Source organism: Ovis aries, chromosome 1 (genome assembly GCF_016772045.2).
Source record: "Ovis aries strain OAR_USU_Benz2616 breed Rambouillet chromosome 1, ARS-UI_Ramb_v3.0, whole genome shotgun sequence".
Taxonomy (NCBI): domain Eukaryota; kingdom Metazoa; phylum Chordata; class Mammalia; order Artiodactyla; family Bovidae; genus Ovis; species Ovis aries.
The window spans coordinates 208,211,418-208,233,179 of NC_056054.1; the positions used below are offsets into that span (position 1 = coordinate 208,211,418).

A 21,762-nucleotide genomic window follows, 5' to 3' on the forward strand; every position below is an offset into this window, starting at 1 on the left:
ATACATGACCCTTTGATTCTAAATATAAGTCCACAATCTCTAAATTTTTCTAATTAGAGTCTCTCCAGCCCAAAATATCTGGTTAAGGAAACTACAGGGTAACTAAGGGCTAGGGAACAGCAGAAAAAGGATCCCCAGCCTCTTCCAAACAGTTACTGGGACAATGAACTGGTAATTCTTGGATGGGCTCTTTCTCTAAGTTAAAAACAGATTTTATTTTATAATACCCCTTCTTGAACTCCACCTCAGTGATCTATTCAGATCCCTGAGAAGTAGCTGGGACCACAGCCATTTCAAGAAGTCACTACGAAGCGGCACAGCAGAGGAAAGGATCTCTAAATCAAGCCAGGGCTCTGAAGCCCAGCTCAGGGTTATCTCAGAAGGACTGTAACAAATTAACTAACATTAATTTGTTAATCTGTGTGCTAAAAGTGAGCAGCCTTCTGCATCAACGCTGGGAAATCTGACCAACTGCAAACCCTCCCATGAGGGTATGGGGACAGCTCCTTGAGCCCAGACCTGCTCTATGACCTACTCAGAAAGAAAGGACAAAATGGAGTTTCCTTAAAACTTCTGGTAGTTACAGGTGCAGATAACTTTCCTGAGCAGGTCTGTTCCAGGAACTTTCTGCAGCCGCTCTGTTTTCCACCTATTCCTCATCAAGTATGAATGTCAAAGTTAAAGGCAAAAAGGGTGGAATGTAAGCTCCCCGAGGTTTCAGTGAGTTCAGTTCCGTTGCTCAGTCGTGTCCAACTCTTTGCGACCCCATGAATCGCAGCACGCCAGGTCTCCCTGTCCATCACCAACATCCACAGTTCACCCAAACTCATGTCCATCGAGTCAGTGATGCCATCCAACCATCTCATCCTCTGTCATCCCCTTCTCCTCCTGCCTTCAATCTTTCCCAGGATCAGGGTCTTTTCCAATCAATCAACTCTTCACATCAGGTAGCAAAGTACTGGAGTTTCAGCTTTAGCATCATTCCTTCCAAAGAAATCCCAGGGTTGATCTCCTTCAGAATGGACTGGTTGGATCTCCTTGCAGTCCAAGGGACTCTCAAGAGTCTTCTCTAGCACCACAGTTCAAAAGCACCAATTCTTCAGCGCTCAGCTTTCTTCACAGTCCAACTCTCACATTCATACATGACCACAGGAAAAACCGTCGCCTTGACTAGACGGACCTTTGTTGGCAAGGTAATATCTCTGCTTTTCAATATGCTATCTAGGTTGGTCATATCTTTCCTTCCAAGGAGTAAGCAGTAGCTTTTTGACACCCCAGTCATCAGACAGAGAAGAGCTGACTCATTTACTCCTATTTGTGAAAGTTGTGGGAGGAGGCAGGTAGAAGAGTCAATAGAAATGTGAACATTTAACCCTGTTTTGTGTTAGTCTCTCAGTTGCGTCCAACTCTTTGAGACCCCATGGACTGTAGCTCACCAGGCTCCTCTGTCGCTAGGATTCTCCAGGCAAGAATACTGGAGTGGGTTGCCATTTCCTTCTCCAGAGCACCTTCCTGACCCAAGGATTGAATTCAGGTCTCCTGCACTGAAGGCAGATTCTTTATTGTCTGAGCCCCTATTGTTCAGTTCAGTTCAGTCCAGTCACTCAGTCGTGTCTGACTCTTTGCAACCCCATGAATCGCAGCACGCCAGGCCTCCCTGTCCATCACCATCTCCCGGAGTTCACTCAGACTCACGTCCATCACGTCTGTGATGCCATCCAGCCATCTCATCCTCTGTCGTCCCCTTCTCCTGCTGCCTCCAATCCCTCCCAGCATCAGAGTCTTTTCCAATGAGTCAACTCTTTGCATGAGGTGGCCAAAGTACTGGAGTTTCAGCTTTAGTATCATTCCTTTCAAAGAAATCCCTGGGTTGATCTCCTTCAGAATGGACTGGTTGGATCTCCTTGCAGTCCAAGGGACTCTCAAGAGTCTTCTCCAACACCACAGCTCAAAAGCATCAATTCTTTGGTGCTCAGCTTTCTTCACAGTCCAACTCTCACATCCATACATGACCACAGGAAAAACCATAGCCTTGACTAGGCGGACCTTAGTCGGCAATGTAATGTCTCTGCTTTTGAATATACTATCTAGGTTGGTCATAACTTTTCTTCCAAGGAGTAAGCGTCTTTTAATTTCATGGCTGCAGTCACCATCTGCAGTGATTTTGGAACCCCAAAAAATAAAGTCTGACACTGTTTCTACTGTTTCCCCACCTGTTTGCCATGAAGTGATGGGACCAGATGCCATGATCTTAGTTTTCTGAATGTTGAGCTTTAAGCCAACTTTTTCGCTCTCCACTTTCACTTTCATTGTATGATATACCAAAGAGATGCTCTTTTTAATTAAATTTACTACCAGTTATTTACATGACTACACATTTGTAGCTTTAATGTAAAGAATATTTGACATGAGGTGAGAATCTCATCAAGAGTCCTGGGGTATTTCTGTGAAGATCCTGGACTCCCCTCCACTCCCTCTTCTCTCCTTCCATCCCATAAAACAGTAAGTTTTGTATCAGCCAACTCCCAAAATCCACAGTCTTTCACATTGTTGTAAATTACCTCTCTCAAAGACAGCCTAACAATGCCCCTTTCTAGCTTAAAAACATGAATGCAGAGCTACCCACTGTCTCAGTTCACAGCGCCCTTTAGCTTCCCAGCAATTTTTGCACAGTGGCCCTAAACCAAAAGACATGCCCAATATTCTGTTTGTTTAGTATAACTTAATAACTATTTAATAACTTAATGACTATAAAAGATAACTTAATAACTCAATATATAACAAATATTTGCTGCTGCTGCTGCTAAGTAGCTTCAGTCATGTCCAACTCTGCAACCCCAGAGACGGCAGCCCACCAGGCTCCCCTGTCCCTGGGATTCTCCAGGCAAGAATAACAAATATTTATGTTCTAACAAGTTAGTAGGCATTTGAAAAAATAATACACATAAACTGAAAGGAAATAAATGTTTTATTTCCCTCTTAAATAACCATTAATCCCTGACTAAAGGGATGTATGCACCTGGAAGGCACGGCAGAACTTCTTTTTGAATCAGACTGGACACTGCCTCCCTTATTTTCCATTCCACAGTTATTTTCACATGGTTCTTGCCTTTTTACCATAGAAACCACTAAAAACAAGAGCGCTCTACAAAGAGATGAAGTCACTGAAAGGAGTATCAGTTCAGTTCAGTTCAGTCGCTCAGTCGTGTCCGACTCTTTGCAACCCCATGAATCGCAGCATGCCAGGCCTCCCTGTCCATCACCAACTCCCAGAGTCCACCCAAATCCATGTCCATCGAGGCGGTGATGCTATCCAGCCATCTCATCTTCTGTCAGTTCCTTCTCCTGCTGCCCTCAATCTTTCCCAGCATCAGGGTCTTTTCAAATGAGTCAGCTGGTGGCCAAAGTATTGGAGTTTCAGCTCCAACATCAGTCCTTCCAATGAACACCCAGGACTGATCTCCTTTAGGATGGGCTGGTTGGAACTCCTTGCTGTCCAAGGGACTCTCAAGAGTCTTCTCCAACACCACAGTTCAAAAGCATCAATTCTTCGGCTCTCAGCTTTCTTTATAGTCCAACTCTCACATCCATACCTCCATACATGACTACTGGAAAAACCATAGCCTTGACTAGACGGACCTTTGTTGGCAAAGTAATATCTCTACTTTTGAATATGCTGTCTAGGTTGGTCATAACTTTCCTTTCAAGGAGTAAGCGTCTTTTAATTTCATTGCTGCAGTCATCATCTGCAGTGATTTTGGAGCCCAGAAAAATAAAGTCAGCCACTGTCTCCACAGTTCCCCCATCTATTTCCCATGAAGTGATGGGACCAGATGCCATGATCTTTGTTTTCTGAATGTTGAGCTTTAAGCCAACTTTTTCACTCTCCACTTTCACTTTCATCAAGAGGTTCTTTAGTTCTTCCTCACTTTCTGCCATAAGGGTGGTGTCATCTGCATATCTGAGGTTATTGATATTTCTCCCGGCAATCTTGATTCCAGCTTGTGCTTCTTCCAGTCCAGAGTTTCTCATGATGTACTCTGCATGTAAGTTAAATAAGCAGGGTGACAATATACAGCCTTGATGTACTCCTTTTCCTATTTGGAACCAGTCTGTTGTTCCATGTCCAGTTCTAACTGCTGCTTCCTGACCCGCATACAGGTTTCTCAAGAGGCAGGTCAGGTGGTCTGGTATTCCCATCTCTTTCAGAACTTTCCACAGTTTGTCGTGATCCACACAGTCAAAGGCTTTGGCATAGGCAATAAAGCAGAAATAGATGTTTTTCTGGAACTCTCTTGCTTTTTCAATGATCTAGCGGATGTTGGCAATTTGATCTCTGGTTCCTCTGCCTTTTCTAAAATCAGCTTGAACATCTGGAAGTTCACAGCTCATGTATTGCTGAAGCCTGGCTTAGAGAATTTTGAGCATTACTTTACTAGCGTGTGAGATAAGTGCAATTGTGTGGTAGTTTGAGCATTCTTTGGCATTGCCTTTCTTTGGGATACTCTAATAGCGAGACTGCATCAAGCTACTCATTCATGCAATGTTCAAGCATCACTCTGTTCCCTTAAAGAGTTAAAATATCCTGTGATTTACCTGTGAATATGTTGTGGCAACCTGGAGTGCCTCAGGACACAGTTTGGGAACCAAAGTGTGTAGGTGGTAGCTCCCCACCACCTACACAAATAAAATCGCTAAACTGTTACTGGAGGAATACACAACATACATAAGGAAGTACAAACAGAAACTACCACTTGTCTCTGGGTAACCAAGTGGCTGGGACATAGGGAAGGGAGAAAAACTTGCTTTTTGTTATTTTCAATTTTAAGCTTTGTCCATGTGCTATGTATTTCAAAGAATATTTTTAAAATCCTAAATTTAAATTTCTCTCCTAAGAGAAGCACAAAATTTCTCTGGTTCAAAAATTACCAATAACTGTCATTGTTGATTCTAAAAAGAGTTACCAGCAAAAGTGAGATCTGAGGGATCCTTAACTAGGATTTCATTTAGATGACTATCGAGGTAATCAGGAGAAAGAGTTAACTTAAATGTAGGGGCAGAATGGGATCAGGAGACTTGGGTAAGCATACAGCACTTGCTAATGGCCTCAGTTTCCCTTTTAAAATCAATATGAATAGTTAATATCAATAGCTGTGACTAAATGATTCAGTGGTTTCAACGTCAGTATTGAGCCAACTAGAAAGGAATTAGTCATAAAGTCATTAAGTGAAAGGGGATAAAAAGCCTTTATCCAGGAGAAAGCATTAGTCATCCACATGTGTTTTGTGATGGGTCATCATAACTATATTTCAATAGCAGTGAAAAGGTACTTTATAGTCAAAGAAACAAAGAGGCTGCAAGAGAGTTCTGAGTTCATTTCCTTTTCTTGAAGAAACAACCCAATGTCCCTTTTTAGGGAAGGAAATTGTGGCAGAGGCTACATGCTGCCTCCCAGCATTCATTCTCTCCTCCTCCTTTTTTTTATTCTGTATTTATTTATTTGGCTATGCCAGGTCTTAGTTGTGGCATGCAGGATCTTTAGTTGCAGCATGCGAACTCTCAGGCGTGGGATATAAGATCGAGTTCCCTAACCAGCTATCAAACCCCAGCCCCCTGCACTGGAACCATGGAGTCTTAGCCACTGGACCACCAGGGAAGTCCTTACTCTCCCCTTCTTCCTTAGTAACAGACTTTATTCAGTGAAGCCAGTTAATAGACTTTGCTTTCCAGCCTCCTATGCAGCACACAGCATAGGCATGTGACCAATTTCCGACCAGAGAAGTATAAACTAAAGTGTGGCCTGGGGATCTGTGAGAACGCTGACAAAAGGAAAATGAATAAACTGGGAGATTAGATTCTTTTGCCCCTTCCCCTTTTTCTTCCCTGCTTTCCAGAATGGCGATGTGATGGCTGGAATTCTAGCAGCTATTTTGGACCATGAAGTGACCATGAGGTTAGAAATCACAAACCAGGATGGAGGGTGAAACAGAAATATGGGAAGAACCTAGAATCTGATAAATATGAGGGCATCACATCAGCCTGGATTTGCTGTTTCCCAACATCCTCTACATGAAATAAAAGAAATTAACATCTACCTCATTTAAATTCACCAATATTTTATAATTCCTATTAAACCAGAGGTAAGCCTAATACAGGGCTACCCAGGTGGCTCAGTGGTAAAGAATCCACCTGTCAATGCAGGAGACTCAGGAGACATGGGTTTGACCCCTGAGTCAGGAAGATCCCTTGGAGGAAGAAATGGCAACCCACTCCAGTATTCTTGCCTGGGAAATCCCATGAACAGAGGAGCTCGGAGGACTACAGTCCATGGGGTTGCAAAGAGTCAGACATGACGGGAGCACAGCATAGCACAAGTCTAATACAGTCCTTCACTGAAATTAATTTACAGGCCACAGCACCTTTAAAACAGAGCTATGATCAGTGTGGTAAGAGTATAGTGGCTGCTACTGGGAGCTATGAAGCACCAGTGGAGGCTTTAAATCAGGGCTTGTGAAACATAATTCTTACTAATATAAGTTAGTGAAGCATCTGAGTATAAAATCTAGAAAGAACTGGGGCCTACGGCAAGTCCCAGAGTGCCAATGACATTCAAATTTAAGTTTTTTAAAAACTGGCACAATCCAAATAGAACATTTTTGCTGGATTGTGAGTTTCTGGCTTTCTAAGACATGAAATGTTGAGAGAACACAGAGAGCAGCCCATAGAAAAAGTCTCCCTGAAACGAAAGGGTGGGCTAGTGCTCCCAGGAAGCAATGGAGGGGTTCACACAGTAAGAAGCACAAAACCTCAGTGCTTACCTTTGGATTATTTTTTTTTAAGTTACTTGACAATATCCTCTACCACCAATATGATCATTAGAAAAATCAAACCGCAAGGTCTTTTGAGTAAAAAACACAAAGGTTAAAGGTCAAGAGGTCAGCTAACTCCTTTACTCAACCAAAGAAAATAATGAAACACCACAACAGCAGATCAGGATGTTTAAGAATGCCATGCTGATGTCATTTAATTCAGAAGTTCATTATCACTAGTAGTGCAAGGGAGCCGAAGGCTTATAACCAAAACGTCAAAATGCATTCAATCATTTCAGCTTTCAGCAATCATTTCAACTTATTCTAAGCTTCTCCAAGTCTAGTTGGTTAACCTGGGTTGTGGTTCAAAGCCATGCCGAGCAGTGGGAAAGATTGGCCAGTGTGGAAACACCAACTGCAGATAAGCCTCATAAAGAAAACCATGGGCTGAAAATATGGAGAGAAGACAGCAAGAGTGGACCCAGTGCAGAGTAACAGAGAACCCAACCAGGAAGGAAACTCAGCTCCAAGACATCCAATGGCTTTACTTTTCAAACAATCAATGTGTCTTTTGGTAACAGAAAAAGAATTTAAACACAAATAAGTAAAAAGATGAAAACTAATGCCACCTCAATTTCACCATCAGGAAGGAGTTACTACTAACAAATTGGAGCACATTTTGCCAGATACTACTGTCTGTCTGTCTGTATGTATGTACACACATATGCATACATACATATATACACATATATGTAAGTACATAATATATACACATATACATGCATTATGTACACACATAGAGATACACACACACACGTATGCATATAGAATTTTTTTAACCAAAATAAAATTACAACATGCAAACAATTTTGAAATTCCTTCTAAACAATAATCCTAGGCATTTCCAGATACCAACTTGCCTGGTCAAAAATTATCAAACCATTTTTTTCTTCTGGGAAAACCATACAGGAAGTTTAATATGAAATATGATCATGATTACATGAGATAGATGCCAGTCCTCACTTGTATGAGCAAAACTGGCTCTTCTGAATGAGGGAGACAGAAAAATCACTATTAGATAAACACCACATTGTTACAGGCAAGATCCACTAATGGATGATAAAATTAGTGAACAAAAACTTGAGGAGAAACAAGTATTAGTATCATCTCCAAGTATCACTTTCAAAATATTTATTAACTATACCTTAACCTCACAGTGGAAAAACCCAGCAGATACCACCTTAACAAGTGATCAAGGTTGAACATCACCCACATGACAGTTCAGCTTCATGTGCTCCCTGACAGCAGGCCCTGAAGAGGGCCCATCACCTCTGAGGAATTCTGGCCAAAAATGCATGACCTCAGGCTTACCATGAAGTCACATGATAAATCCAAATTGAGGTACAATCCAAATAGAGGCCAGTACTCTTCAAAAGTGTCACAATTATTAAAGATTTTAAAAGTCTACAGAACTATCACAGATTAGACAGGATTAAGGAAACATGGCAACCAAATGCAACGTGGGATACTAGAGCAACAAATAGTGAAATACAAATAAAGTCTGTAGTTTGGCTAGTATTAAAAAAAGAAAAGAAAAAAAAAAAAAAACTGTCTCTTCTTTAAAGGCAGTGAAAAAGGAGACCAGAAGCAGAAGCACGATTTCTCTCCAGGCACTATCAGCCTAATTGCTTCAAAACACTAACCCTGCAAGTGTGTTGGAAGCATCCTTCACCACAGGTAAACACAAAGTGGAGACAGACCATCTCGAGTGAAATTGGTTCCTCTCATCTTTAAACTGTAGAGCAGTAAACAGCCAGTTGCTCCCAATCAAACATGTGCAGTCACCCACCCACACGCACACACACAGAAAACTGTTGACAACTATTTACATTACCTAAAAAAATCTTGGAATTCCTCCTTTTGGGTAAAGCACCACCAGATGCGCCTCTTACCTTCTGAAAAGAAAACAAGAGATTGTTAAAATGCAGCCTCTGGGACAGATGATTGGGAGTGGGGGTAGCATCTCAGAGGTTCTTAGTTTTCATAAAAAGGCCAAGAGGAAATGTTCAATCTGGACTAGAGACCCCAGGATAAACAAGAACTTGACCCATGCCCATGAAGGGAGGGGGAAGACAAAGGTCATGGTCCACCTGATCATGCTTTCACCAAATTATCAAGAAAGTACCTCTGGGAAGGGAGGCCAGGGGTCAGGGTGAAGTGGACACTTCAGGTGGGCAAGTGTTTCCAAAAGGCTGGAGTCCATGTCCGAGGCCAGAGGAGCCCTGGGGGGATGGCGACTCCAGAGGGAGGCTATTGTTCCCCTGCTATCCACTAAGCCCTGTGCTTGGTCCTCAGTGTGCACAACAACTGCTGTTGGAAAGAATTCATAAATATCAATAAAGAGCTGCTGATATTCTGGTCATAATAAGGCCCAATCTAACCTCCCTCAACATTTTTGGAGCTCCCACTGGTGACTGCTTACCACCGTAAGCTCCGTGTATTTTCTACCTCTGGTAGAAGTCCCCTACAGTAGTGAAACTGCTATCAAGTCAGTGGTTTTGCAAAAGAAGTCATTCATTACCCTTTTGATACTCGCACAAAATGTTCTACTCTCAAAGAGGCTATTAAAATGTTTGCCTCAAATGACCAAAACTGTATTTCCACATGCATGTTCTCATTACCAGAAAAAAGCACATTTCAAACACATAGCAGTTGTGTGAGTCAAACCCCAGCATCCTTTCAAGCAGCCACACGTTAAGGCAACACCAAGGCCCTGCTGCTTCTTTAGTTCACCCTCCTATCACTATTAGAGGCTTCGCAGGTGGCTCAGTGGTAAAGACTCCATCTGCCAATGCAGGAGACACGAACTCAATCCACGGGTTGGAAGATCTCTTGGAGAAGGAAATGGCAACCCACTCCAGTATTCTTGCCTGGAGAATTCCACAGCCGGAGGAGCCTGGCGGGCCACAGTCCCCAGGGTCTCACAGAGTTGGACGCGACTGAGCAGCAGCAGCAGCCTATCAGTCTTAACTCTTCTTTCCCACATTTCATTATTTGGCATTGAAAGTGGACTCATCTTTGTGATTCTCCCAATAAATTTTTTATAGCTTCTACTATAAGTTTATAGTTCCCACAGGAAAGTAAAATTATTGAACTCTTTAGCTCAAAAGAGTGTGGGGAGAAAGGAGGAGAGGAGCTGCAGGGAGACCTGCTGGACTGTGAGGCTCTCCCCGAATGTGAGAGTCACACCTCAGACTCAGATTAGGTCTGATTCCATTCAGAAAAAAAAAAAAACAACAACTACCAGGCTTCCCTGATAGCCCACCTGCAATGCAGGAGACCCAGGTTCAATTCCTGGGTTGGGAAGATCCACTGGAGAAGGGATAGGCTACCCACTCCAGTATTCTTGGGCTTTCCTGGTGGCTTAGCTGGTAAAGAATCCACCTGCAATGTGGGAGAGCTGGGTTTGATCCCTGGATTGGGAAGATCCCCTGGAGAAGTGAAAGGCTACCCACTCTAGTATTCCAGCCTAGAGAATTCCATGGACTATATAGTGTATGGGGTCAAAAAGAGTCAGACATGACTGAGCGACTTTCACTTCACTTTAGCTCAAAAACTTGTCTGTCCAAATACTAATGCTACATTCATGTTATAGCTCTTAGAATCTATCTCCTCTAAGATCTCAGAGTCTCTGCTCCCCTTCCCTCCACCAACCTGCCTCAAAAAAGAACGAGATAAAACCTGCACCAAAGGTATATTTAACCATCCACACTGAACAGTCCAGGAGGTCACTTGTAATCTCTCTACAGAAGTTTACAGCATCCTTTTGCTTTTTCCAATCTCTCTGTCCCCTCCACTCCTGCATGAAAGTGTGGGGAGAAAGGAGGAGAGGAGTTTCAGGGAGACTTGCTGGACTGTGAGGCTCTCCCCAAATGTGAGAGTCACAACTCAGACTCAGATTAGGTCTGATTCCATTCAGAAAAAAAAAAAAAAAGACCTTCCTTCCAAAGACCATCACCTCTGTGCCTGCATCAGTCACCACTAGAAATCTACAAGGCTTAAGAAACTGGAATTCCTCAGCCACAGACGTGATTGTCAGGCTCTGTGCTGGAGTTCAGGCTGCAAAGTGAGTGAAGACACTCTCCATCCCTTGAGGAGCTCACCAGCATCAGAGGGGAGCAGGAATGCAAACAAACAGCACCACGGATTCCAGGGTTAAGAGAGGTAAGGATGACATCATAAGGAAGAAATGATGGTTCTTCTGGGGATGGAAGGGGTGGGCAGGGCTGGTGAGGTAAGAAGAGCAGTGGGCCTGGTGGATAGCAGCTATAGAGCAATTATGCTAGCTGATTGGTTGGTTGGATAGATGGATGAAACATGGATGAGCGGGGGAATGATGGATAGATATATGGATATGCTGACCATAAGGAGTACTGCTGCTGCTGCTAAGCCACTTCAGTCATGTCTGACTCTGTGCAACCCCATAGACAGCAGCCCACCAGTCTCCCCCGTCCCTGGGATTCTCCAGGCAAGAACAGTGGAGTGGATTGCCATTTCCTTCTCCAGTGCATGAAAGTGAAAAGTGAAAGTGAAGTCGCTCAGTTGTGTCCGACTCTTAGCGACCCCATGGACTGCAGCGCTACCAGGCTCCTCCGTCCATGGGATTTTCCAGGCAAGCGTACTGGAGTGGGGTGCCATTGCCTTCTCCGATAGGGAGTACAACAGATACAAAAGGAATAGGGATGAAAGGAGGGCATCCCCCAAAACAGAAAACAGCATGCACGAAGGCCTGAAACCATGGTGTGTTCCAGGAAAGAGAAGGGGTTTGCTATATCTAGGGCAATGGAGCTGATGCAGGAAGAGGGAAGGTTGGAAAAGTCACAGGGATCAGATCATGAAATGCCTTGTAATCAAATACAGAACAGTTTGGACTTCATCCTGCAACAAAGAGAAAGACATTCAAGATTTAAGCTTCAGTGTGCCACAGATGCACACTGGGTGAAAAGATCACTCTGAGAGCAGCATGCAGACTGGGCGGGGGCTCTGAAGACAGCACATTGGAAGGAAGGAAGGCAAGTCAGGAAGCTACAGCATTAGCCCTTTTAAGGCATAACAAGTACTCGAACAAGAACAGCAGGGATGAAGAGGACAGGAAGGACTTTGGGGCTGTTTGGAATGCCCGAATAACTGGACTTGATAACCAGCCTGCCATGGAATGAGAGCAGAATCAAAGGATGGCTAAGCCTCTAGAATTCAAGACAAAGAACATGGTGAGAAAGCAGATAATTCATTCAGTCTGAGCAAAACGAGCTTGAAGTACGTATGAGGCATTTGAGTAGAGGAGGCCAGGTCAAAGTCAGATGGTCAGACCTTCAGCTCTGGAGGGACACTGATTAAGAAGTCATCAGCTCAGACATAGTGGCTAAACAAGGCTGTGGATGGCCTGATGAGGACGAGCAAATGCCAGTACTTCCTAGGATGTAGGAACAAAGAATGGAGAAGGCAATGGCACCCCACTCCAGTACTCTTGCCTAGAAAATCCCATGGACGGAGGAGCCTGGTGGGCTGCAGTCCATGGGGTCGCTAAGAGTCAGACACGACTGAGCGACTTCACTTTCACTTTTCACTTTCAGGCATTGGAGAAGGAAATGGCAACCCACTCCAGTATTCTTGCCTGGAGAATCCCAGGGACAGAGGAGCCTAGTGGGCTGCCATCTATGGGGTCGCATAGAGTCGGACACGACTAAAGCGACTTAGCAGCAGCAACAACAGGAAGAAAGAAATGAAACAATGCTAGTGACACTGAGAAAGGGCAGTCTGACAAGAGAAAACCCAGCAGAGAATGGTGCCAAAGAAAGCAGAGGAGGAGAAGTTCCAAAAGAAAAACAAGTTTAAAGACTGAAAAACTCAAGGCTAAAACATATCTACCAACTCTGGCAACTAAGAGGTCACTGACAACCTTGGCAGTTTTAGCTGCTTCACAGGAAGGTTAACTAAACAGCAGTGTTGAACTTAAAGCGGGCTGTATTGAGACAGTGAGAGTAGAAGTTTTAAAGCTTCAATTGAAGGATGAGATGACTGAAGCAGGACTCAACTTAGAGTTCTGAGGCATGCTCCTTTTTAAGGTTTGAGAAAAAAGACAGAAGAGGGAGATGCTGGAAATGTAAGAGGGAGTGGAGTGAATGGAGGCTCTGAGGTAGGAGGAAATGGGGCCACGAGGACTGAAAGGGCACAGCTTTCTGTTGAGATGGGAGGAAACAAAAGGAGGACCACTGCAAATGAGCTGCCAGGAGGTGAGGCAGGCGCTCAAGGTTTCTGTCCAGGGTCCCTGTTTGCTCTGGAAGGCACAGGTCTGATCATTTTTGGAGAATGAAGAGGGAGGCACGGGTAAAGTCTTACAGGAAGCATTGGAAGGAATAGGCTAGATGTTCTGGGCAGTGAGAGGGCCCAGTAGAAGGGGAAAGGCCAGGAACCTGACATGGTCCCCAACCACAAGGCAGTGCACGTGGGCAGTACATCCATGGAAGCAGAGGATGACACCGGTGGACAGACTGAGGGTGCAGTGGGGGAGGCGGGGTTCTGGAGGACCGTCGGGAGGCAAGACACCGGGATGAGGGTCAGTTGAGGGTAGTGGTGATAAGAGAATGTTTAAAGTCACAGATGCTGAGACGCAGGCTAAACAGATTAAAACAGGAATAAATGAGTGAAAGAGCTAAAATGAGAGAGAACTGTGGTCAGAGAGTGAAACATTAAATTTTAAAATTTCAGAGGCAGAAGTAATTGCATTCTATAATTCTGCCACTAGCTTTGTGACCTGGAGCAAGTTACTTCAAGTCTCTGGGCCTCAGCTTCTTTTTTTTTTTTCCAGTCTCCTAAAACTTCACTACTTTATGTTAAGACAGATGATACAACACGAACTTCATCAGAATTGCTACGCCCCACCTAACAGGAGTAGTGAATGGAAATTGTATAGTATCAGGCCAGTGTTAGAATACTTTAAAGCTAACCATTCAGTTTACAACCTGTCTGACCTCCTGGTCTTTTTTCCTTTTCTCCACGCTGTCCAACTGGGGGATCTCTCCTTTGTCCTAAATTTAAACAGAGAACATACTAGGTAGGCTAGGGTGAGAGATGAGATGAACTTCAAATCAGCATTGACTATGGAAGATCAAAGATAATTTATAAGCCATTAGGAATAAGGTGAAGATTGAACAGTATCGCCAAACATAAAATTAATATTTGAAAATTAATAACATCTCCAAACAACATGGATAACCAGTTTAAATACATTAAAACGTAAAAGACAACAGTAATAATAGTTACAAAAATTATGTTGTTGTTGTTTAGTCACTAGGCCGTGTCTGACTCTTTGCAACCTCATGGACTATAGCCCACGAGGCTTCTCTGTTCATGGGATTTCCCAGGCAGGATACTAGAGTGGGTTGCCGTTTCCTTCTCCAGGGGATCTTTCTGACCCAGGGATCAAACCCACATCTGCTGCATTGGCAAGCGGACTCTTTACCAATGAGGCACCAGGGAAGCCCATAGAAATTATAGGATAGGTACCTTAAAAAAAATCTAATAAAGGCTTCCCTGGCGGTCCAGTGGTTAAAGAATCTGCCTTGCAATGCAGGGGACACCAGTTAGACCCTTGATCCGGGAAAATCCCACAGGCCTCAGGGCAATTAAGTCCGTGGCAGGTGGCAATTAAGAGCCGTAACTACTAAGCCTGTACTCTAGAACTCGGGAGCTACAACTGCTGAGTCCACACGCAGCAACTACGGAAGCACACACATGGAAACTCGAGAGTAGCCCCCACTCTCTGAAACTAGAGAGAGGCCCTCGCAGCAACGGAGACCCGGTAGAGCCAAAAATAAACAAACAAACATTTTTTTAAAACAGTCTAATAAAATAAAAGTTTCTTTATTGAAAATTATAAAACATTCCTGAAGGACATAAAAGAGACCTGAATCAATAGAGAGGTATGCCATGTTAAATAGTCATTCAGTCAGTATTTATGAAGTACCTACTACGTGCTGGGCACTGTTACATGCTGAGGACTCAGAGGTGAACAAAACAGACCAGACTCTCTGCCCTCACGGAGCTTAGACAATGATATATACTATAGATCAATCTATAAATTCAATGTGGCCGTGATCAAAATCTCAACAGTATTTTTTAACTAGATGAACTGATTCCAAAACCCATATGGAAAAATAAACATTCAAATCCAGGAAATCTCTAGGAAAAAAAATGAACATGGAAAAAGTGCTCGTACTCCTAGACATCAAGACCTGAGGCATCAACACAGGGACACAAATCAGAGCAACATACAGAAGTGAGCGTCTCCAAGCTGACACAAGTGTGAGTAGCAAGTTTAAATATTTTTTAAAATGGCACTATAAGACATTGAAAAAGGCTGTACTTCTCCAGTAATAGTGGGACAACTGGTCATCAATATAAGGAAAAAAGCAGATTCCCACACTTGACACAAATATAAAAATAGATTATAGATGATTTAAAGATCTAAAATGTTAGAACATTAAAACATTCACAATCTCTGTCTCTCTGTGTGTCTTTCACCCTGTCTCTCTCACACACACACACTTCTTTTTAAAAATATTAGAAGAAATATCTTTATGACCTTGAGTTGGGAAACAATTTCTTAAGCAAGATAGAAAAAGCACAACTCATAAGAGAAAAGTTTAATAAACCTAACTACATCAAAATTCAAAACCAGTTCACCTGGCTGTCCAGTGGTTAAGACTCTGCGCTTCCAATGCAGGGGGGCAAGGGTTTGATCTCTGGTCAGGGAACTAAGATCCCACATGCTGAGTTACGCAGCAAAAAAAAAAAAACAAAAAAACAAAACCAACTAATTAAAAAATAAAACTTTCTGTTCTACAAAATAAATCATAAAGTAAAAAGATAAGCCACAGAACATAAGAAAAGTGTGTCTATAACAGACAAAATTTTGGTATCCAGGATGTAAAAAGAACTAATCAAACTTTTAAGAGAAAGATAAATCCATAGAGAAATAGGCTGAAAATATAAATAGGCAAGTCATGGAGAAGAAAAGGAGAATGGCCAACAAAAGGAATGAAAAGACATTTCTACCCTCACAGGAGGAAATGCTAAATATTTAAATGCCACTTTACAACCATTCCATTAGCAAACATCAAAATTCTGACCAAGCACTGGTGAGGGTGTGGGGAAACAGACACGCATAATCAGAGCAAACTGGAATGTACATTGGTGCAAGCACTATGGATGGATTTAGCAATGTCCAGTAAAAACGAAGATAAGAACATTCATGAGCCAACACTGCCACTTGTAGATCTATTTCTGAAAGAATCCTGCACATGTTCCCCCAGGAGAAATGTGTAAAACTGCTCATTTGTATAACGTCCGTAGAAGCAAACAAAAAAAAAAAAACCTGGAAACAATCTAAATGTCTTCAAATGGGAGAACAGAGCAGTAAATGAGAAGATACTCATAAAATGGAACACCAAACAGCTACTGAAATGAATGAAGTATACCCAGATGCATGAGATCTCACTGAAGGGAAAAACTCTACGCAGAATTAGAGGTAACAGTATGATACTATTTATCTACATCTTTAAAATATATAAAGTCATGCTGCACATTGTTCATAAATGGCCATACTTACATAAAATATAATGACATTCATGGGACTGAGAAATAGCAAGTTCACAACAGTGTTTACTTCTGTGGAGGAAGGGAATTGGAAGAGACTTGCACTTGTAGGGAAAAAAAAAAAAGCTCTTTCCCTCACTAAGAAAAAAAAATTGAAGCAAAAACATCCAAATTTCTTTTATTTCTGATTTTTGTACCCATGAGTGTTTCTGGCATTATTTTCTGTACTTTGATGTACTTTTTTGACTTTTTTTTTCTATCAGCCAACTCATGTCTTTAACAACTCTGAACAGAACATTACAAGAAGGAAAATATAAAACTGGTTAAGCTAAGGTTTGGGAAGTCTCTGAAGGTCTGCCAACAGTGGTACTTCTGTTTCCCATCATCCCAGAGAATGAGAAGCCATATGGGCACAGTAAAACCTCCTCGTGATGAACCCCACTAAGACAATGTTACAGGGAAGACGTCAAGGCCAGTTCTCCCAAAACGCATATCTCACCTCGCGCACGTGTCTCTTCAGGTGCATGTAGACACTCTGTCCAGTTTTTCGAAAGTGTCTTTCCACGTGTTCCCTTCCAAAGGCCAAAAATGTATTCATGCATACATAGAGTCCGCCTTCAGAATTCTAGAAGAGACAGGTTACAATGTTAGTCAAGTAGTCTAGACACAGGAACAGAGAAGGGGAAGGAAGACAAACAATGACAAATGATGAAGACAAAGTCTGGCAAAAGTCCAGCTATCACAGCTATCACAGTGACCTCAAGGGCTCACAGCCACTTACACAGCTCCTGCCTCAACCCTGGGTCCCCGGTGTTCTCTGACAGCAGAGCAGTCTCACAGTCAGGTAAAACCCTAGGGGCTCTGGGGAGTAAACATGCCTGCTTGACTCTCCAAACTGGGGTAAGGGGTGATCAGGGATAGAAGAAAGCTGGCAGCCGATCCCATGACCATCATTCCATATAATAATGCTTTTTTAAATTTTACTGAAGTATGTGCTTAGTCGCTCAGTTGTGTCCGACTCTGAGATCCTATGGACTGTAGCCCGCCAGGCTCCTCTGTCCCTGGGATTTTCCAGACAAGAATATTTGAGTGGGTTGCCATGTCTCCTCCTCCAGGCAATCTTCCCAACCCCAGGGATCGAACCCATGTCTGTTTTATCTCCTGCACTGGCAGTCAGCTTCTTTACCACTAGTGCCACCTTTGTTGAAGTATAACTGATTTACAATGTTGTGTTAATTTCTGCTGTACAGCAAAGTGATTCAGTTATACATATTCTGTCTTATTCTTTTCCATTACAATTTATCACAAAATCTTCATTATAGTTCCCTGTGCCATCCCTGGACCTTTTGTCTATTCATCCTATACACAATAGTTTGCATCTGCTAATCCCAATCTCCCAACCCTTCCCTCCCCCAGCCCCCACACTTAGCAACTACAAATCTGTTCTCGTTACAAAGACCATCAATTCAATAGTTCTTCATCGTTCTCCCTCACTAGTCAGTGCAAGTCTACAGGAACATGAAGTTTTACATCCTTTTAGCAGGACAGGATGCGTCAAGGATATTGTCCCCTTCCTTCAATGATGCATATTTGATGGTGCCCATTAATAAATTATAACAATTCAATAAATAAATAATAACATAAATAAATAATAAAGAATGGAGTCCTCACATTTTTATTGAATACCTGAGATGTGTCAAGTGCTTTGCACATATTATTTCTAATCCCAACAATACTGCAAACTGCTTAGTATTATTTCTATTTATAGTTTAAGAAAAACTAAACATAAGTGACTTGCCCAAGTTCACACAATTTGGAAGTGTCAGAGTTAAATTTGAATATTTCTGTTTTATTCCTCTCTGCCATACTTCAAATATTATTTAATTATGGAGATACAGCTATAACGAACAGGCAAGGATATTGTTCACATTTGAGATACTTGATTTTTTTATCCTACCTTTTCTCTCCCTTTGCTTAATGTGCTTCTCTGTAAACTTCTATAAAGTTAGTCATCCTTTCCTCAATGAAAATTGATTTTTATTACTATCCTATGAGTTCCACCATCCAAATAATTCTTTAAAAAACAAAAAGTTGAAACATCTGTTAGAATTGCCAACAAACATCGATCAACATTCCTTACAATGAATTTTAGTAGAACACAAATTACAATATCAAAACAGACATTGATACCCTTACAAATATATGAAAAACAATTTTTAAAGTTTTAATATCCCAAGATTGTTTATTTTTTATAATTTCAAATAAAATTTTCCAACACTGTATCTATGGTTTATAAACCAAACATAAAGAAGCCTTGTCACAAAAAGAACATTACAATATTAGTTCAAACATGTGCCCGTTATTGTAGCATTTATAATGTGTAAGGCAAGAAAAAGAAAGTCACAAAGAAAGAAGGAAAATGGCCTAAATTTGTTGATGACATTATTGTCTGCATGGAAAATCCTAAGGAATCTATAATCTACTAAATAATTAATAAAACTAATAAGTGAATTTAATTTCACAGGGTCATGGGATACAGGTCAATAGACAAAAATCAATTTTAATTTTATAGCCTGGCAACAAATACTTACAAGTGAAATTTTTAAAACTTGACTATAAAATACCATCCAAAAATCTCAGAATTATATAGCTTTTGCTTGTGGTTAACTTTTTCCCTTTAATGACATCACTGGAATAGAATAGAAAAGTTCTTCAACTAGAGGCAACACATTGCATTCACCTGATAATAGATTAGGTAAATATTTTCAAAAGATTTTTTCAAATAACTGTTTACTTATTTAAACAGATTCTTTTGCATAGTCATAATCCTTAAGAAAACATATTGCACCATTATAATGGCAAGTTATTCATTAAGCCAATTAAATTGAGCATTCCATAGTGTGATTTTTAAAAAAAAAAGAACATTTCCATTCTCTTCCAATAAACTGTAGTTCAATCAGAAAGTTTTCAAACCAGAAGACATAATTGGGGAAATAGTAGACTTGAAACCAGAGGTCCTGAATTGCCACTAAATAGCTCTATGACCTCAACAGAGCTTGTCAGCTTGTCTCTGAGAGTCAGCATTTTCCTCAATAAACATACCTCTAGCAAATTCCCACCTCACAGGGCTTCGTGTAGTTCAAAGGGGAAGAAACACCTACTGTGCTGTAAGTCATTATGTAAAAATTGATAATTATTTATTATGAGTTAAAAGTTCTATGTGCTGCATGTATCTCCTATTATCACAATTATTTTCTACTTGGGGGAAAAGCAGAAGGAAGAAAAAGGTCAGTTTAACAGCCACACAGGCTGGGGATAACAAATGTTAATTTGCCATAAAATGTACTAGGCAGCTAGTGGGAGAACCAAGAAATTAGCAAGCAGGAGAAGAAAAACATTCAAGTACAGCATTTTTCTTAAGAAAAATATAGAATAGCTATATAATACAAGATTATGTAATCTCCAATATAATCATAAAACCTTTACTAACTTCATTGCCAAGAATTTTTTACTTATTAAGGAATTTGATAAAAATTTAATATACCAAACATCTAATACTAAATCTCTAGAGTCACTTGATACTGTCACAAAGTCCATAATTAAAGAGAAAAATGCTTGGGCACTCATAGACAACCCCACGTAGGGAAGGAGTCTATTCTAAATACCCAAGGACATCTTCCATCCCACATATATGCTGGCCTCTGAAACAGCCTATGGCCCTCACTAGAGGCTCTGAACTGGAAGCACTGCCCCAGGAATCTGCCAGTAGTTCTAAAAGTTAAGACACACTAACAGAAAACCCTTTAAAAGCTACTCATATAGAACAAACACCTTAGTTTAACCCATCTAGTGATCTACACTTTCTTCTCTCTTGTCTCCTTATTGTCTGTTTATACAAGAAGGTCCTGCATGATTTCTCGGCTGCACTACTGGCCACATGAAGACAAGTGGTATATAGTCCTTTTGGGGGCAGTTATCTTAGTGACGGGGAGGATGAGTCAATGAGAGGAAGAGGGTGAGGGTTTGAACACTCTTAAGAGTCAAATTAGCTCATTATTACTCCTTTGCTGTGACTTCAGGAACCCTAGAGGAAAAATAACTAACTTGCACAAAAATATTCACAGATGAACTATTTAGGATAGGAAAACAGCCCCCAAACAGAGGAACTAAGAACCTGAGACATATAAACACAACAGATACTGCAACATTATTTAAAATGACAAATATATGAATCGTGTGTAATGTGTACAGAAAACGTGTAGAATTGCATGTAATGTACATAGGAAAATAATATTCATGGAACACGTGCTCATGACAAGGAAGAAAAAGGAAGAGGGGAAGAGGGAGGTTGTAGGCTGACAAAAACCTGAAATGAAACTGGAACAGATCAGAGGTTTTATATTTAAGTTCTTGACTTGGGAGTCTCAGCCTTACCCCCCATTACTTTTGTGCTTGGTGTAGAGAGGTGTTTGTCATACTACTGTCGTGAAGGGCCAGGCTATTCTGTTTTGTTGCGCTTCTATTCATTAAGGAAAGGTAAGAGGTTCCGGTGGTCCTGCTGTTCAGCCAGGCGTGAACCAAAGTGTTTCAGCACCACAAAACTCAAGTGGGTCTATATCCTGTTCAAACAAACTAGCAGTACAGAGCAGTACAGAGCAGGACTGAACAAACATTTCCGGAAGGAATGGAAAGTTTTGTGTGGTTACTTGTCATTCAGTTACATAGCTTAATCTCTCTCAAATCAGCCCTCGGTGCCCTTCTGACTTGGATTTGAAATACATCTCAGCTCAGGCTCTACTTCAAGTCTTTCAGCATAACTAAATAATGTGAGTGCATGCTCAGTCACTCAGTAGTGTCTAACTCTTTTGACCCTATGGACTGTAGCCCACAAGGCTCCTTTGTCCATAAAGAATGAGAATCATCAAAAGAAAACCGACGGCTTGGCACAGAAGAACGGCCCGAGGCACCAGCATGAATACTCACTTTTCAGGTTTCTGTGGCTAAAGTCACCCTCTTTGCAGCATGGACACCAGGCCTGCTGTGTCCCAGCTCCCCTACCTTCCATAACCAAGCTGGCCTCGCAGGGTTCTTCAAGGTAGCAGTGCCATCCCACCCCCATCCCTTCTAGAGGCCAGCCAGCCGCAAATGGCCAGTGTGTGCTTCTCTGCATTTTCTTGACTAAAGCAGATTCTAATTATCATTTACATGATGCACTGAACAGAAACTGGGCCAAGAGGCTAGACTTGATTTAGAAACCCGAAATTGCAGGGAAGTCAAGAAATATCACTCAGGGCTT

The 21,762-nt window shown here is 41.7% G+C and overlaps 1 protein-coding gene across 1 annotated transcript in view; it reads right to left on the bottom strand.

Annotated features, from left to right (window-relative positions):
• The window catches only part of USP13 (ubiquitin specific peptidase 13), a 135,435-nt gene that overhangs the window by 93,101 nt on the left and 20,572 nt on the right, over window positions 1–21,762 (bottom strand). Inside the window, exons 2-3 of the mRNA XM_027958132.2 lie at window positions 16,966–17,091; window positions 8,704–8,764 (exon numbers count right to left, since the gene is read on the bottom strand). Coding sequence (XP_027813933.1) covers window positions 8,704–8,764; window positions 16,966–17,091 — 187 coding nt within the window. The remainder of the gene's footprint in view (window positions 1–8,703; window positions 8,765–16,965; window positions 17,092–21,762) is intronic.